The following is a 19,718-nucleotide window of genomic DNA, read 5'->3' as shown; positions in this document are numbered from 1 at the left end:
TAAAAAATCTAATAGACTTTTGGACAACTATGCCAAAGGGTTATTTTGGTTATGATCATAAGTTTAACAAGAAACTCAATCATGTGACTATGGTCAAGAAATGAGCTAGAAATTAGTGAGGATTGATGGAAGAACAATTACTCAAACCGTTCCTCCCTTGGAAATATTGGTGCAAGGATAGACACTTGCAAGTACATCTAAACAAATGCATTTCACTCCTCCAATAAGGAGGGACGACGCTAGTACTAATGCTAGTGTTCTTAGGACTAGAGAAGCATTCTTCCCTATCATGGAGGAAATGAAGTTGGAAGATGAAACCAGAGAGGCATAGCTACAAATACAAATGCTTTCTCATAAAAAAACAAGTCTTGGATGTATAATGAGCTAACTCGGATTGGAGAAGCAATGAGACCTTACGATCTCTAGATCCAACAGAGGTTGAAGCTTTGAGATGATGTGACTACATAAGCCCATGATATAGCTCAAGCCTTAGAAGAAGGAATGTGCCCTGAGAGTCAATTATGGAAGGCTCTAGGGAGGGTTGGGAACCGGCGTTGTTGAATCTTGCACTGGGATTGATGGTACTGTTTCAAGCTCTCAGGATTCTTCAGCCGGCCGGCACTGCTTCTAATGTTGTCTCTGCCTCCATTCCCATGCAGGTGTCTGCCATAGTAGAATCCTTGAGCGGAGACAGCTTTTTGAATATTGGCTGGGCTAGGCTTTAAGGAGGAGTCATCTGCTGTGTTTGTTCTTGTGTGGCCTGATTGACAGTGGCTTCTTGCAATTCTAGTACTTCCTGGTATGATTTGATCTTTTGTGCGAGATCAGCCTCAATCCGTTGTGTTTCCTCAGCCACGTTTGGAATGACACCCCTCATCTTTCTTTCCGTCTTCTTTTTTCTTCCTTTCTTGATCTCCTTCATTATGGCTTTTGTTTCCATGAGAGGACAGCTTGCCCTTCTTGCATCTCTGTAGGCAGTCAGTGCTGGTTTCTCTGGAAGGAGTGCCAATTGCATCTGTTCTGCTGGTTCTAGTTCTGGAAGGGTCCTCTGAGCCACATGGTTTAGGACTTGTGTCATGAGGTATGGGTTCATATCTTGGATTGATGGGCTTTGAGGTAGTTCTCCATTTCTCGGTGTATGTAGTATGCCCAGTCCTCCTCCTTCTCTTCATGGACTTTCACGATTCTGTTCAGCGGTACCCTATTGTAGCAGTCCACCAGTGGCTTTACGTGCATGATTAAAGACATTGCCTTGCATGCCTTCTCTGTTGCTTCATCTTTGATATTCCCATATTCAGCTCCATTAGAATTATAGGAGCTCTTCTTCAGCATAGCATCCAAGGGCATCTTGTCAAAGGCATGGGCATGTATCGTGAACGGGTGGTGGGAGGTGCAGAGCTTCATGGATTAGATCTTCAGTGATCAGGACTTGCTCTGTTGTGCCATCGACCTTTGTTACTATGCCCCGCTTGGTGGCTTTGTCATATGTTTTTATGTACTCAGCACAAAGCTCCGTGTCGATATTCTTGGGAAGAATCTGTGCCATTTTGCCGAGGCCCACCTTCTCTAGTTTGTCCTTTACTTCTACCTCTTCCTGAATTTGGAGGCACTCCGGGCTGTGTACTGTAGCGCCACCTTTCCATGTGCTGTATGGATCTCCTTGCACCATGTGCCGTATGGATCTCCTTGCTAATGATGGCACCATGGAAGGCTTGGGCATATGGGCCCAAGTATTTCATCTTTGGTCCCCATGTTGGCCTCTTCTTCTGGCTCACCGGGGGGGGCCCGTAGCACTGGCCTGTGTTACCGTGAGGGTCTCTGTGGCTTTGGGGTCTGATGTCAACATCTGTACATGTAAAGAAGATCAGTCTCTAGACAAGTGGCACATGTACCACTCCTTGTTTTTTTTTGTATAAATGGCAAGAAGGTTAATTGTGATGAGAAGTGCATTAGTGGTGGGAGCAATAAACAAGGTGTGTTAGTTGAAGAGGTCAATTATGTAGCGTGAAGGTGCAGGTGCTCAAACCGTGAAAGTGCAAGTTGCGAGGAGTAATCTCATGAGTCGGGGGAAAACCCGTGAGATGGATTTTCGTGAGTTAATAGCATGAAAGTTAAAAGTGTGAAGTGGATTTCCCGTGAGTTAGTAGCGTGAAGTGGATTTTCATAAGACGAAAATCCGTGAGAGTTAGTAGCGTGAAACTGCAGGTTTTGGTTGTGAAGTATTTATGTTTTGTTTTTCTTATAGATTTGATTAGTGCATGTTGGGATGAGACCACCTAGCGGAGTTTAGAGCAAACACGGAGCAAATAACAAGAAATCGTTTGATGAATAATGCAAGACAGGTGTTTGACGTGCGACAACTTTGTGTGCCTGAGACATCAATTGATTATGATCAAAGTTTGAAAAGATAAAAAGACAAGAAAAACAGAGAAGGGCCCAAGCTCCCACCTCAATATGCGAATGTCGATTAGAGCTCGAAGAAGCGAAAAGGGATGCAATGCAAGAAGATTGATTGCGTTGAGCACATGATGGAAAACTTTTTGTAAAATGATGAGCAAAATGACGAAAAAAGGGTGCCATCGAACTGGGCGACAGCCTTAATGAAGAATGCCATGTGTTATCTTGGCGATTGGCCCACGAGAAGTGACCGTTTATAGGAAGTGCTAAAAAAACACTCGAGCAACAACCAAAATTATAAAGTAATCCAAATGAATAGGTTTATCGATATTGATCACTTTTCTTAGTGACTCAGGCTTTGTTAAAAAGGTGTAGAAACTGGTCAAAGTTGTCTGCCTCATTAATCACCATTAAGTTAAGTGGGGAGTGTCTTCCTTGGCTAAACATTATCCTTGTGGGGTTGGTTTCTAAGTTGAACCTTGGGCACCCATTGCTGTGTACCCTATGACTTTGGATGTTTTTTATGTAGAGTTTGCGAAATTGCTGCCTTTTTTGCTTCATGAGTTGATGTCACCATGCTTAGTGTTGCTATCTCCTCAATCATGGCCTGCTTCCATGTGTTTGTCAGGCTCCTCCATGAGGATATAGACATGACATTGTCGCCCTCGTTTAGCAGTGCTGTCCTCTTCTCCCATTGGATATTACATTTGCTGGCGTAAATCCAGGATCGTCCTAGGATCATTTTCTCTTCCATGGAACCTGTAACCAAGGAATTATTTCAGATGGAAATGTTAACACTTAAAAATCCCTCAGCTTTCGTAGTTGTCAAGTGCACATCACGTACTTGTGCATTGGTGGGTTCAAGGTGCGGTTTATCTAAGGCTACCCATGTCTCATATGAGATCAGGTTATGACTTGATCCCGTATCTATTAATGCAATGCTCGTTGGATGGCATTTAGCCGAGAGTTCCACTCTGAGTTGTGTTGGCTCAATGTTCAGTTTCTCTTCGTCCAGGAGAGTTAAGGAATCCATGTTCAACATTCTCTTCTCTAGAGTAATTGTTTGGCTTTGGTCTCCCTTGCCTTAGCCTCTTCTTGAGCTTGCTAGATTTTTTCCTTTGTGAGCTGCTTTTGTTGTTTTAAGAGATGTTCTTGCAAGAGCATCTCTTGGGTTAGTGATCCAAAATATTTTTTGAGTTTGCTCCCATTGACATAACCCTCCATATGTAAGCCGTCAATTGTCACAATTCTAACCGACCCTTGAGGTGTGATCTCACACACTTAGAAGGGTCCTAGGCCTCTATACTTGAGTTTCTTTTTCCTGGTGCTTCCTACACCATACATGAGGACAAGGTCTCCCCCATTTCCAATTCTTTTTGTTTCAAGATTTTGTTGAACCAATGCTTTCTGCGTAGTTTCTCGACCATGAGTCCATGCGATGCAATTAGTCTGGTCTCATCAAGCTTCTGTAAATTCAGGGTTGCATTCAATGAATACTGAGTACTTGCAGTGTGTTGAAAGATTTTGCATTTGGTAGACAGTCATGGCTAGTAGTAGTGATGTATTCAACATGTTGTCTGCTGCTGCTGAGGACAAACTTGATGGGACTAACTACCCATTGTGGTCCTATATGATGAGGAATGTATTGGTTGCTAAAGGCCTTTGAATGTGGTCAGTGGTGAAACTCATGTTTCACAACTATCAGTGTAACCAAGTGCTGCTGCAGGTACATCTGAAGTAGAATCTGATACAGATGTGGCTCCTCCACATGCACCACCGGTACCTCCCACTGTTGCTCAAACGAGATGGGATGGAAGAGATGCACAAGCACATGCATTGCTTGCACTTTCTGTGAGAAGCGAAGGATGGGCATTACTGCCTCAATACCATAAGCTAGACGAAAGGGAGTATATCCCGTCGTCGCTACCTTATATGATGTTCGGTATGCCCATAAGGCTGCTATTAGCTTATGCTCCCAGTCCGTTCAACTTGCTTCCAAAGTTTACGCATCCAATAGCAAAGTTTGATGCATCGATATGCACGTGAAATATGAGGTCACAATTTGGGGTCTTAGAATTGGCATGCTAGCCAATGCCTGCTTCAATCGATCATATGCTTCCTGGCATTCCTTAGTCCATTCAAAGACAATGAGTAGCTTGTACAATGGCCTGGCAATTTTAGCGTAGAAGATTATGAAGCGGTGTGGTAATACCCACAACGTGGCCCATAAATCTTTGTACACCTTTGTAATCAGTGGTGGGTGGTGGCAGCTCTAAGATCAACTTAACCTTGCTGTCATCCGTGGATATACCATTCTTTGAGACAATGTGTCCCAATATCACACCATGTTTGACCCAAAATTGGCACTTTAAAGGGTTTAGGGATATACGATATAATTAACATTGCTCAAACACCTTCCTTAAGCAAGCCATATGGTCTGCCCATCGAGAGTGTGCACAGAGATCATCAATGAATATCTCCAACCACTTCTGCAAGTAGTCTTTGAAGGCTATGCACATCAATTGTTGGAATATTGCTGGGGAATCGATGAGACTAAAAGGCATCTTATGGGATAATTTGGGCTCAAGATTGTTGCTTTGCTTACATCACTTAGCATGTTGACCTCAACATTCAAAGACAATCTCATTTTTTAAATTCACTTGAAGTTATAGTGTGGGCATTCTCTAGATTAACTTCTTTTATCTATAGCCTACATGTATTAATGAGTGTAATCTCATCGGCATTTTCACTTGTTGAAATCTCTTTCTTTAGAGTTCAACGAATTTATCTTGTTGTGTTCGGATTAAGAAAATTTGGATTTTTCCTTTGTTGGCATTTCTTTCTCTAGTTCCGTACTTTAGGTGATTTATACAATCAACCTGATGGTTTACGGATGGACATATGTGACTCATCAAGACGTTGATAACTCTCTATGTTGATATGGGTAACTCGAGACGTCGATTATTCCATGTGCAGATATGGGTACATCGGGGCGCCGATGGATCCATGGTTCCTGCTGTTATAATGCCATGTTTTTCTACTTTATTCCGAATGGTCTACAACGAGGAAATTACTTTGAGTATGAATTCCTCTGATCATCCGCAGTCTGATGGGCAAACAGAGCGTATGAATCAGATTGTAGAGGATATGCTTCGTGCATATGTCTCCTGGAAAAGCATCAAATTGGGAAAAATATCTTCCAATGATGGAATTTGCCTATAACAGTTTTAAACATACGGCTATTGGTTTTAGTCCATTCATGCTTATGTATGGGTATTAACCCAGGGCACCTATTGATGTCGGTCTTAAGGACATTGAGCTTGATGCATCGAGGGATTTCTTGTGTGATATGTAGGAAATGCTGACCGAAGCTCGGGATTCTATCATGAGTGCTCAAGATAGGGCACGGTTTTATGTTGATAGGGGACGCTCATCTCTCTCTTTTGAACCAGGAGTGTTGGTTTATTTAAATGTTCCTAAATATTTTGAGACTTTGTCAATAGGAAAATGCTTGAATTTATCTCCTAGATATTGTGGTCTATTTTGATTTATACATTGGATTGAATGGTTGCGTATGAACTTAAACTACCTCTACATGTTAGAGTTCATCCAGTCTTTCATATCAATAGATTGAAAAGGAAACTGGGAGGTGAGGATTACACAGTTACTCCTCAAGAACTCGTTGAAGTCGAAGATTTATTCTATGTTCTACATGAACCTGATAAGGTACTTGAATTCAGGGAAAGGAAACTTTGTAGTTGATTAATCCTTGAGGTTAAAATTAGGTGGAAAGATATGAAAATAGAGGATTCGACTTGGGAGTCGGTTGATTATGTTCAGTGCAGTTCTCCTTCTTCTCATTGCAAGAGTGCAATGTTTTGAGAGAGGGGAAGTATGTTATATGCACATTATGTGTGCATATACTAGGAGGCTAACCGACATTAGGCTTATGAGCATGGGAGCATGGGAACAAGCTTTAGTGGAGCATGGGTTAGGACTAACCTTAAGGGTTAAGGTTAGGGTCAGGCATCCAAGGGTCACACATGGGAAATGGAGAGTCAAGAGTCACTTGAGGGCCCTCCTATATAATAGGGACATGGGGCACACTCAAGGGAGGCTTGGAGGCTTGGGCTTGTGAGGCCAAGGCTATGTTATGCTCTCTTGTGTAGAGGATCATATCTACTCACCTACCATTTCACACTATAGCTACATGCTATTGGATTGGAGTTATACCTCTTGATGGTATGGGAAATCAAGGTAGAGGTATGATGTATTTCATTTATAATTCATGTGTGCATCCCTTGGGCTCAAGGGTGCTCGGGTGGATGAGTTATGCTTGATTTATGCATGTTTATGCATAACAATTATCTAGAGAGATCTTAGGGTTTTAACACCATCCCCATAACAAGCTTGGAAATGGTGTGGCTTCATTTGGGAGGGTCGGGATTCTAGAGCAGTGCCTAGTTCCCTAACCATTCCTCGGCCCATTTCTGCGGCCATATTCAACAGATCCATCCTTGTGCATTAAGATTGAGGGTTGGATCCACCCTTAGTCTTTGAGGAATTGCTCCCCCCTACCTAGACCTCTTCCTCTTCCTATGTTGGCTCTTCTAGGCATCTTCGGTCCACAAGATAGTCCTACCACTGCACTTTGGAATGGCTTATCATTAGTTTTCTCTGTATGCCTTTGCAGAATTAAGAGTTCCATGTCCTGTAGGAATGTAGGAAGATTGATCATTTGCTCGATGTCCTTTTTGGTGTACAGATGGTCCTCCACTTCGCTCGCCGCTCTTGCTAGGTTATCCTCTTCTTCTGGGGTTGCAAACCTTTTCTCCACTCTAGGCTCTTCATTTATGGGTTCTAAGTTTGGAAGTGTTTGACAGCCTCGAATTTGATGGTTAGATAGGCACTTCTTGCCTCAGACCAAGTCCAGCGCTGGTTGACGAACCCATGCCCATAGATTGCGCTTCTTCGTCATGGTTGGTTTGGAGACCAAAAAATCCCCGGGTGATATCAATGATACCGCTAGATCTGGTTGGGGAGGGTGGTTTCTCCTCTTCCCCAAACCTAGAGTAACGCAACCCTTCTTCCATGGATTCTTCACTACTAGTTTCAATGGTGGCCATATTCCTTAAGACACTCAATTGAGTGCTTACTGAGTGGCCTGAACCCACACTTTTTTGATAGGAAGATCTTGGGTGATTTGATGTATTGTCGTCAGGTGTAAGGTCGTTTTCGATGAGCTTTTCAGACCTTAAGTGCATGTTTGTTATGATTTGATAAGCTATTTTTCTGTCCCAATTAAATTTTGATCAGATTCTGTCAACTTGTTTCTAAGGCCGTGAGATTGCAAAGAACAGTTCACAGCATGAAGTGTTAGAAAATAGTTCACGTTGTGAACGATTTTATGCACTTTCACATGTTTAAAATTTTGCTTTTAGAATCAGAATTCCACGTTACCTTGTTATGGGTTTCAATTTTTTCAAGACTTCCTTAGCCTTAATTCCACGTTACCTTGTTATGGGTTTCAATTTTTTCAAGACTTCCTTAGCCTTAATCTGACTATACAAAGTTCGTGAGTTTTTTATTAAGGCGTGACATTGCAAAAAAAGTTCACGCCATGAAGAGATAAGGTTTTACGTCGTGAAAAGTAATTGGTTCACGTCGTGAACTAAAAAATAGTTCATGCCATGAAGGGTTCTAAAATAGTTCATGCCATGAAGGGTTCTAAAATGGTTCACGTCGTGACCTAAAATTGATTCACGCCATGAAGTGTTCTGAAATAGTTCACATCGTGAGTGATTTTTTACATATTCACGATTCTTAATTTTATCAAACCTTGTGGTGTCAGAGCTGTCAGGATAAGGCTACCTATTTTTGGTAAGGTAATCTCATGAATTGCGACATTAATCGCGGTGTTGATGTCGGGAGTGGTTCACGGCGTGAAGTTGCAGAAAACGGTTCATGTTGTGAACGATTTTCCTGCAATTTCACGTGGGAACTTCCCATGTCGACTAATGTGATTCTGGGCGCAAAATACTTATCCAACTGTTTCCAAAATGATTTTGCCACGCCTAAGGAGTGTAATACAAGTTTAAGGCATAGTCAATGGCTCCTTACCAAATCAAATCATATGCAACAATGAGTTTTTTTTTTGTTTTCGACCCCATGATCCATTATGTTGTTTGTTTTTACTTGATTTCTTATTCCAGAATTTGTCATTTCATCAATGAATTTACAAGAGTACCTTGATTCTCCTTAAGTGATAATGTGTCATTTGATCAATGGTATTATCAGAGTAACTTGATCCTCCTTAAGTGATAATGTGGGATATTGTTAATGTTGTGGCGACGAACCTGCGAATTGGGAAGATGACAAAACAAGAAACCATACAAAACAAAGGCATGCAAAGACACGTGTCAAGCATTCAAAGACAACATACTCCATTCCATGATAATTAATTAATTGCAACCACCAAAACGTTGTGGGTGGTTATTTATTGCATGCTCCACAACATTTCCACACCGCCCAAATGAAGCTCTCAAGGACGGGGGACGTTTACATAGAGTTCGGCTACCCTGCCCAGACGTGGGCGTCCAAGTGTGAATATGACCCTGCACACAGAAACGATCTTAGCCATCCTTGGTGCCTGAATCACTGAGTTGACAGACAATGGGCCTGGATTCAAGTTCACTTCAGTCTGGGATCAAGAGAACGCGTCCAGAGGACGAAGTCTACCTGGACAATTACCATGTGCACAAGAGATATCTAAGCGAGGTAAGATCTTGAAGATTCAAGTTTAGAATGCAAGCGAGAGAGAGAGAGAGAGAGAGAGAGAGAGAGAGAGAGAGAGAGAGAGGAGGAGGAGGAGGAGGAGGAGGAAAAGAAGAAGATTTGAGTGAAAAATTCTTGTTCGTGCTACAGGTTTGTGTGATGGGCAGTGCCATTTCTTAGGGCAACATTATTCCACATCATGTAGGATGTAGTGGGATGCATACATGACATCACAGATCTTGGGTTTTACCTACTTAAAATACTACTTATCTGGCCAAGCATTATGGCCTTTCTATTTTGGGTTTGTAAAATACAGTTCTATAGAAACAGCATAATGTGGGGGTAAGAAGCCAGACATGGTGTTAGGAACATGCAGGCTTAGTTTAGGAGTACATGGCCAAAAGCGTAGTTTACCACCAAATGTTATAACAGGATTTTTGGGCGACTCTTGTCTTTCATGGTTGCGGTTAAACTTATCAATTTGAGAAAGTGGGGTATTGCATTCCTAGAATTCATGAGCCCTCTGCAGGGCTGATCATGACCAACTTGGCTATACTCAACTTGAGTGCAGCCATCACATTAGCAGACCTTCATATGCAACCAATGCATTGTTAGCAGTCAGTCATCTCCTGTCTGTACATTGCCTCTGTTGTGGGTGTGCCTGCCTATTAGGTGTTTCTCCATTTTCCCCCTGTTTTCTGTGGTCGTGGGGCAGGAGTATGCTGGCTACCTATTTTCTGGTCTGGCCGACTGTGATGACCTGGCCGACTTGGCTTTTCTTTGGCTGACTGCTGTTTTTGGGTCGTGAGCAGTAGGGACTGCTGTTGGCCTCAGCAGCCCTGGACCGTATATATAGTGGGCTTGGCTCCCACACCTCATGTATTGGGTATGTGTACCGGATCTTGTATATAGAGTAGAGTTCATACAGCTTCTCTCTCTTTCTTTTGCGTTTGCTCTTCTCCACACAGTTCAGCGTTTTCTAGGCGGGTGGTTCTCTCTTGCGTTTGCTCATCTTCATTGTTGGTGTCTTGCTACGTTGTGCTATCAGTAGTTTGTCTCATATCTGCTGCGCATTCCGACATGGTATCAAAGCCCTAGGTGGCTTGAAGGTTGGAGACATTGGAGAGCTTGCGGGACTGTTTCTTGAAGACCTTGGAGCTTGCAAGAGATTTGAAGAGCTTGTGCGGCTGCTGGTTTTTGGTGCTGATTGGAGATCTCTTGGGCTGGTCGAGACTTGGAGATTGGGTAGAAGGCGGCTATCACTGTTGGACAGCCACCTTGCATATTAGTTGTAGCCTCTTCTTCATTTTTTTGCCACCCACCCTCCCTTCACAAGACCAAAGCAACCCCCCCAAGATGGCAGACTTGCTTGAGATGGCTAAAAAGCACGTGAAGATCCCTACTCTCCCCACGTTCCCGGTGGATCGACAGTTAGGCGGGACAAACTATGGCATCTGGAAGGTTATGATGGAGTTTGTATTGGAGTCTTATGTCTTGGCTGATTTCATTATTGTTGGTGTTCCATGGCCAAAGTTGGGGGACGGGGAGTTGTTACCCTCTACTTTTGATATGACGTTGGCCAGAGGGATTTGGCAGCATTTGGCTTCTCTGTATAACAGGGTATCACCCATGAAGCGGATCTCCTTGGAAGTACAGATGCGGGTGATGGATCCTGCAAAGTCTTCGATGATGCAGGAGCACATCAACAAGTAGTAGGCTCTTGAGCAGAAGGTTCTTCAGAGGCTGGGAAGGAGATATCTTCAGAGGACATGGCCATCACTTTGCTGTCTCATCTGACCTCTCAGTACTCAGCTTTCTACTCCTCTTTGATCACAAGTGGTAGGCTCAGCATCATCACATGAAAGGAGCTTGTGCTTATGGTCTTGGACTAGGATGAGCGTTTTACAAACCCTCCATAGGGTGGGGGTTCGGAGGCCTTGACTGGCCAGTAGTCACGAGGCTGTAGTGAGGGCAAAGGGAAGTCTTCACAAGAGAAGTCTTCTAAGTAGGAGCCCGACTTGGATCGTGACGCCTTGAAGGCAAAGAGGACTTGTAACAATTGTGGCAAGAAAGGCCATTATTGGAGAAAATGTCCTAAGCGGAGCACCGAGAAGGGTGAAGATTCCTTAGCAGCAACCGTGAAGACTCCAGCTTTTGTGCACTTGGAGATTATGGACACCGGCGTTTCATCTTCTTCGAGTAGGGAGGTCGTTGGACTCACCGCTAGGGACACTCGAGATTGGATTCTAGACAGTGGTGCTTCCAGGCACATGACTCCTTCCCGAGAGTTATTATAGGATCTTCGGAGGCATGCAGGTCACATCATGATTGGTGACGAGTCCACTATGCCTATTCACAGTGAGGGCAGGTTAGAGATCGTTCCCGATGGCAAAGGGGGGAAGCATTCCTCCCAGGTTCTTTTTGTCCCATTTCTTGGTCTTCATCTGTTGTCAATGCATGAGGTTTGCAAGACAGGTGTATGGGTGGAGTTTGAGGAGCATTTTGTTGCTCTTCGAGACAAAGCCAGGTTGTATGGGAAGGCGGAGTGGAGAATGGGGTCTACAAACTCTCAGCACTCTCTCTTATAGGTTCTCAGTTAGGTGATGTGTGGCAGTTTCGTCATGACCACTTGAATGTGGATACGTTGCAGCAGGCTTTTTGGGACCAGATGGTGGATGGCTTGCCAGATGATGGCAGTAGGCAGGAACACTCCAGTTCTTGCATTCGTCATATAGAGGAGCCTTTATAGGTGAACTATGCTTTGATGTCTCGTATCAGTTGGGACAAAGAGCCTCCTGCACAGTTCCGGAAGCTCTTTCCCGACTTGTAGGAAAGCCAAGCAAGTGGCAAATGGTGACTTGCAGGAGGAGGTGTCCGTTGAACAGCCTCCAGGCGTTGAGGTTCCGGATTCAGAGGGGGTGGTTAATAGGTTCTGGAAGACCTTGTATAGCAGGTTCCCAGGACTTGGCATATCAAAGTTCCAGTTGATGATCCTTGTGAGCAAGTTGATGCCTCTTTGTATCGGAAGCGGTTTGGTTCATTGATTTGGTTGCTGAACACCAGATTGGACTTGAGCTTCGCGGTGGGACTGTTGAGCTTATTTTTGCAGACGCCTTTGAAGACTCATTGGGACGCAGGATTGTGGGTCTTGTGGTTTCTGTAACGTATGAAGGATCTTGGACTCTTCTATGATACTAGAGGGGGAACTACCGTGGAGTCAGACTCCACGGTTGGAGTGACTTAGTTTGGGGAGGAGATCCAGACATGAGGAGATTTACATTAGGCTATTGTTTTACCCTCGGCTTAGGAGCTGTTTCATGGAGTAGCAAGAGGCAGCCAACTATTGCCTTGTCGTCTATAGAGGCAAAGTACCGGGCTGCTTGTGGTGCGGTTGCAGAGGTTACTTGGTGGGATTGGGTTTCCACTGCCGGAACCCATGGTCATCCAGAGTCACTTTGTTCGTGAGAAGATTTTTGCTGATGACATCTTGCTAGACTTTTGTTCGACGGAGGACAATGCGGCAGACCTCTTCATGAAGTCTCTACCTTAGACTATGCTCCGGCAGCACTCGAGCTCATTGGGGTTGGTTCCACATCCAGGAGCTGAGAGGGGGTGTTAGCAGTCATCTCCTGTTTGTACATTACACACTAGGGCCTCTGTTGTGGGTGTCAAAAGTGTGCATTCGAGCCGACGCCCAATGTGGGTAGGGCAATTCCTCTCCGGAAACCCCCCGGGTTTGGAGAGTTTTTAGTGGGTGAGCCTAAAGGCAAGTCCCACAGTACCTGGGCTCCTTAGGGAGTTCTTGGTCGCTGTTGTGCCTAGCTCTTGGGTCTTCCGAGGCCATGCCTTAAGGAAGTAGCGAAACCGTCCTCACGATCGAGGCGACGAAGCTAATGACAAAAGCGTTTCTTTGCTCGAGTCTCAGAGATGAGCATGCTCATCTCTGACCCCGGCTCGAAAAACAAAACAAAAATCAAAAGTGCGCAGTGGAAAGCGTGAGACATAGGCACAAAGAGAAAGAAAACGAATCTGCATAATGATGAAGAAGCAATGATACAAACAGCCCTGTGGTGCAGGGGGTGGTCCTCGTAGGTGAGGGCATGATGAACGACTACTCCCGTTAGGGAGGACCCGGGCCTGGCCCCTGTCAAGGTGAGAACTAATGAAATAAGAGCCTGGCTTATATAGCCCCTACAGGAGCTGGCTGACTTGCTCTAGAAAAAGGACTCACGACTAGAAAATAATAAACAGGTAAAAATGGGTGGCCAACCCTACAACCAAGGGCCTTGAACAGAGGGAAAAAATACGGTGCTGCCCGGGATAAATCTGGGCACCCTTGATACACAACTTGGGCACACTACCAGGAGATGAATAATGCTAACATCCCCTCTCAGACCCTTGGAGAGAAAACTGGTCCAAGGAGCTGGAAAAGGAAACCTCCAAAGCAAGTCGAGAAGTCGATCTTCTCCCGCCTCTACCACTTCCTCCAAGAAACTGTTCCCGATCTAGAAGTCCAGCAAAATCCAAAAATGAACCACAAATGCCCATATCTCCAACCCAATCTGTATCACACCAGCCCACACAATGTGCTCCCTCTTCAGCCCAAGAAAGGATGTCGTCTGACTCTACTCCCAAGAAAAAATCTGCTCCTTAGAGAACACCACCAAACTTTCTCTATGTTGGCACCCCCTCTAGACACCCTAAAGGCCCACAATGTCTACATCAGCTCTGGTACTCAAGCCTCCAACTCTGAGCTTGTTGAGCACCAATCTCCAGATACAAGGTTTCCGGATCTCCATGTATCCCTCGGTCCAAGAATGCTTCTCTGTCCTGCTAACACTCCAAGTGGAAGAAACATACCTCCAGCACTGTAGCTGACAATCTTATCGGCACATGACCTTTAAAAACTGTATTCATAACTCGTTGTCGCGTGATGGGACTACTACTCACACACCCCTACCCAATCACATGGCAACACCCCTTGAGCTCTTTGGTGTTAATATGGCACTGAGCTCAAGGAAGCTCTCCTGCCAAAACCTGACACCCCCAGCTGGCAAGCTCCGAACCAACTAGTCACGTGTCCATGTGGAACCAACCATCCACAACACATCATCCCAAAGCACAATCTGATGTTAATCATCTGCTCCAAATTAATGCTCCATTGGTACCTACCTGTACCCAATGAACATGTACACCTGCCATGCATCTTGTTCCCATCCTGCAAACTGAGCAAGTACTTGTGAAACATGACAACAGCTCTTGTCACCAAATGAGCTAGAGCTAGCTTGCCTTTGCATGAATGCTGATATCAACAACCTGTACACCAAGCTCCCAAATCCTAGGGATGAAGACTTGTCATGGCCCTATGAAAATGGAGCAGGACAAGTGTGGGCATGGTGGTTGCAGAGTCAGAATATTTTATGATTCACATGGGGGGTGCCCGGACAGTGTTTAAGATGTGTGGACATCCCTAGGTGTGAAGGGGGAAACTAAAAACATTAAGTTTTAATGTTTATTGAAGTTTGCCCCTAGGCCTTAGTGGCCCTAGGAACTTATTTAAGTTGGGGCCCTAGGGATTAAATTGGGGAGGAGTTTTCTCTCTCTTCTCTCTCTCTCTTCCCTTTTTGGGGAGTCGTGTAGCAAAAGTGGAGAAGCCCTCATGCGCTTGTGTACTAGCGTGGAAAAGCAAGAGGAGCTGCAGGCGGCTGCTGTATCTGTGCTGTAGCTGCTGTTTTCTGCAAGCTGTGTGCTGTAAACAGGCCGTACAGCAGCCGTACAGTGCTGTACGACTGCTGGGTTTGCTGTGGACTGAGGAGCGCAGAGCTGTGGTGCTTCTTCTCTGCTGGTTGGGCTGCGCAGAAGATCTGTACAGGCTGTACAGTCTGTTTTTCAGCCCATACCCTACTGTACGACTGCCGCACAGTGTACGGGCAGTCAGATACATCAAGTTCTGGTGCAGGCGGCGCTTTTCAGGGTGCTGGACAGAACTGTGTGTGCTGGTTCAGGCAGGTACAGAAGTGGACAGCAAGCTGTTTATGCAAGTACAACGCCTGGCACGTATCCCGAGGCGGTACAGACGGGTACTGTGCTGATTTTCAGATCTGTACTTTCAAGGACAGCATAGGAGTGAGCATCAGGAGGAGGATACAGGCAAGAGCAAGCACACGTGTGAAGCAGGATTGTGGATTCAAGTGCCTGCAGGCACAGATTGGTGCTGTTGCTTCCTCCAGTGTTGTTTCACGAGCTGAACTTGGTAAGCTCTGTTACTGTTCATCCATCTCTCTTTCTATTGCTTGATGTCTGCTGCAGGTATGTGTTATCTGGCTCCTTGTGAGAGGAGGAGTATGGCAGATTGACAAGGGATTAAGACAGAGATTGAACAGCATATGTATGTTTGAGCTGAGAAGATGTATCATGCTCTTGAGTTATGCCAGATGTATGGTATGCCCATGGCTGGCCTGCTTTGTGATCTTGGCTGATCAGAGGGAGGCACAGTGTGTTGCTTGAGGACACAGATCTGTGTGCATAGATCCTCTGTGCTGAGAAGGAATTGTGGGCCGTCAGATTGGACTTACAGGTGTAAACTCTTGGCTGGTCTTTGTGTTGTACTCAGCCATACATATTATTTTAATTGAATAAAGAAATACCGCAAGGGGCGCCAAGCTTTGGGGCCAACAGGTGTCGCTGTGTTTTCAGATTTGGGCACTCTAGCCCCAATCTGTGTTTGGTTTCTCATCTAGACTACAAGTGGACGGGTGATTGCTCCTACCGCACTCTGGTTTCTATCAGAGGCCGGTTTCAAGGTTCCGTCCCCGGGACCAATCATCAACTTTCTGAAGGGGGTGAGCTCGTGGTTGCTTTGGAGAAAGCCATTGCTGAAAATTCAGCAATCATGTCTGATACAGAGGAAGAGTACTTCTATCATGAAGAAGAAGAGCAAGAGACTTCTCCTGAAAGAGATGTATCTGAGGATATTTTTGCAGGAGAACAGGCTGCAGATGTTGAGCCTTATGAGGATGTAACACAGCCAGAAGATGTGCATGGTAAAGAGGATGATGATGCTCGGTTCAAAGATCGCTTGGCTAGTGTTATGGATACTTTTATGCAGCTCACACAGAGTGAGAGATTTGCTGAATTTTTGAGATCTCACTCAGAGCCCCAGAAAAAGAAGAAGGAGGTTCGTTCGAAGAATCTTTCTCAAGGTCATAGTGGTACCACTCCACAGGATCCATCTCCTTCCCAGTTTCCGAATATGCAGCATGCTTTTGGTGCTAACCCACAGAGTTCCTTCTATGGACAGCCACCTATTCCTCAGCAGAACATGCATCCAGGGTACTTTGGTGGTGGCTCGGTGTTCCAATCCATGACTGGGGGTTATCCTCAGGGAGGCATGGGTATGTATGGGCCTTTTGGAGCCAATTTTCAGCCTGGCATGCAAGGGAATATGTATGGTGGTATGCAGTCCGGTATGCAAGGAAATGTGTTTGGAAGCATGCAACCTGGGATGCAAGGCAATATGTTTGGTGGCATGCAGCCAGGTATGCATAGTGGAATGTATGGAAACATGGCTGGGATGTATGGTATGCCTGGTGTTGGAATGGGAAATGTTGACCCAATGATGGGTATGAATGTTGGGGGCAGCAATCTTACGAAACCACTTCCATATGATAATCTAACGCCTATGGGAAAGGCGAAGGATTACAAGGAAGGGGGAGCTGCAGTGAAGTTTGACACTTTCAGTGGGGCCAAGGATAAATTGAAGGCACTTACCTTTTTACAGCAGTTTGATGCTGCTTTTTCTGGTGGGAATTACACAGAGTCCTCAAAGGTGAGGAAAGCTGCCACTTTTCTCAAGGGCAATGCTTTGCAGTGGTGGTCTACTCTTCTTTTGCAGGGCATAGCACCCACCACATGGGTCCAATTCAAACAGGTTTTCTCTTCCGTTTGGCTCACATCTACATTCGAGGTGGATGTTATGACAGCATGGCACAAGCTGGATGCTTCAAAGTGTGATAGTTTGGAGGATTATAACAAGAAGTTTTGGGAAGCTCTACTCCCAGTGACTTCTTATCGTGCCGTGCCATTATCTGAGCAGGTTGAGAAGTATTGTTGTGGGCTGCCCAAGGAGGTACGAGATTACTGTATAAAGACAAGAGTAACGAACATGTCACAGATGATTGAAAATGCTATGACAGCTAATGCGTTACTCACAGGTGGTTCATCTGGGTTTAAAGGCAGTAAGAAATTGGGCAAGAAAGCTGAAAAATTTGGGCATGCTTCTCGTGATGCTAAAGGGTCTACAGAGACAAAGTATAAGAAGTTGCCAATGCCCAAAAGGACTTCTGAGGAAAGACAGGCTTTGAGAGATGCTCAAAAGTGTTTTTACTGTACTGAAGAGGGGCATATGTCATTCAATTGTCCCAAAAGAACGTCCAAGAAGGACCCTGACAATAAAGGAGAGCCCAAGCCAAAGAAACAAAAGCCTTCTGCAGGCTTAGTTCCTGATCTTGTGGGTGAGCAGCTAAGTGGTGAAGCTACAGAGTTGTGCAGGGCATGGGGCAAAGTGAGAGATCAGAATGCTTTGATCTTCTTTGACACAGGTGCTAGAGCCAACTTCATTTCACCAGATTTGGTTGGCCGATTGGGGATTCGCGTAGAGGAGATGGGGCCGCTACATGAGGCTAATATGGCTTGTCCAGGGTATGCAGAACCCGTTACTCCTATCATTGGGAAGCTTCGGCTTCATTTGCAGGGTTATGTGGACAGCGAGGAGTTCTTCATCATGCCTTTGGATGGCTGTGATGTTTTGTTGGGGATGCCATGGTGCCACAGGGTACATGCGGTGGTGGATACTTACAATAGGAAAATTACTCTGACTCATAGAGGGAAAGAGCATGTATTGGATGTAAAACTCAAAGGGGAATCTGTTCCTATTGTATCCGCTTCGGCGATTTCATCAGTAATGAAAAAGCATCTTTCCGCGTACTTGATTTATGTAAAGGATGCACAGGATGATGAGTCTAAGTCTAATTTGTCAATGTTAGATAAGGACAGGGCTGATTTCTTAAGTGAGTTTCAAGACTGTTTTTCCGAGTCATTGCCAGGAGAATTACCTCCTGAGAGGCCAGAAGATCATGCCATAGATCTGATTCCTGGTAGTACTCCACCGAATAGACCGCCGTATCGTGTTAGTGCAGCCCAACAGGAAGAGATTATGAGTCAGGTGCAGGAGCTATTGAATAAGGGGTTGATTCAGCCTAGCTCATCACCCTTTTGCTCACCTGTGCTCTTAGTGCAGAAGAAGGATGGTTCTTGGCGCATGTGTGTTGATTACAGGGCGCTGAATAAGAATACCATCAAGAATCGATTCCCCATACCGAGGATCGATGACATCTTGGACCGCTTACAGGGCTCCACAGTTTTTAGTCGTATTGACTTGAAAAGCGGGTATCATCAGATACGCATTAGACCCGAGGATGTGCATAAGACAGCATTCCGAACCACATTTGGGTTGTATGAGTTCTTGGTTATGCCCTTTGGTTTAACAAATGCGCCTGCCACATTTAACAGAATGATGGACAGGATTTTCAGGCCTCATAGAGAGTTTGTGGGCACATTCTTTGATGATATGATTGTGCATTCACGAACTGAGGAAGAGCATAGAAGGCATTTGGCCGTTGTGTTTGCAGAACTCAGAAACCATAGATTGGTGGTTAATGGCAAGAAGAGTGAGTTCTTTTTGCAGGATATACATTTCTTGGGGCATATTGTGTCTGGTCATGGAGTCCGTATGGATCCAGCAAAGGTGGAAGCAATACTTAATTGGCCAGCTTTGAGGACCGTGCATGATGTACGCAGCTTTTTAGGATTGTGTTCCTATTACAGGCGTTACATACGGCACTTTGCTGAAATTGCTTCGCCTCTTCATGCTTTGACGAAGAAAGCAACTCCGTTTAGATGGGCTGATCGGGAAATTACAGCATTCAAAAAGCTCAAAGAAAAGCTTACTTCGGACCCAGTATTGGTGTTACCGGACCTCCGAAAGGCTTTTGTTGTCCAGTGTGATGCATGTGGAAGTAGCATTGGTGCAGTTCTCATGCAAGAGGGACATGTGATAGCCTATGAGAGTAGAGTTTTGCAAGATGCCGAGAAGCATTTACAGGTGTATGAGAAAGAGATGTTGGTTGTAATTCACGCTCTTTCTACATGGAAACACTACTTGCTTGGGGCTGATTTTACTGTACAGACAGATCATCAGACCTTGCGTTATTTCCTCACGCAGACTAAGCTTTCAGAGAAGCATATGCGTTGGGCAAACTTTTTGTCAATGTTTCACTTCCAGATTGTGCATGTGGAAGGCAAAAAGAATGTAGTGGCAGATGCTTTGTCACGCAAGCCACAGGTCTCTGCAGTTTCACTTGCTTATCATCATGAGCTTGATGAAATGAAAGAGCAGTATGCCCATGATGAGGACTTTGAAAGGTTGTATGATCAGATGTCTGAGGGTCAGCGGCATGAGCATTACACTCTCAAAGATGGGTTTTTAT

General features: G+C 44.9%; 1 protein-coding gene across 1 annotated transcript in view; it reads left to right on the top strand.

Annotated features, from left to right (window-relative positions):
* Nucleotides 1-8,903: 8,903 nt before the first annotated feature.
* LOC147624367 (uncharacterized) overlaps nt 8,904-19,718 on the top strand; it is a 31,637-nt gene continuing 20,822 nt past the window's right edge. Inside the window, exon 1 of the mRNA XM_086819352.1 lies at nt 8,904-9,174. Coding sequence (XP_086675478.1) covers nt 9,070-9,174 — 105 coding nt within the window. The 5' untranslated portion in view covers nt 8,904-9,069. The remainder of the gene's footprint in view (nt 9,175-19,718) is intronic.

The sequence above is a fragment of the Cibotium barometz genome, chromosome 25 (assembly GCF_041138505.1).
Source record: "Cibotium barometz isolate CiBa-2024 chromosome 25, ASM4113850v1, whole genome shotgun sequence".
Taxonomy (NCBI): domain Eukaryota; kingdom Viridiplantae; phylum Streptophyta; class Polypodiopsida; order Cyatheales; family Cibotiaceae; genus Cibotium; species Cibotium barometz.
This window is presented reverse-complemented; position numbering and strand designations above follow the sequence as displayed.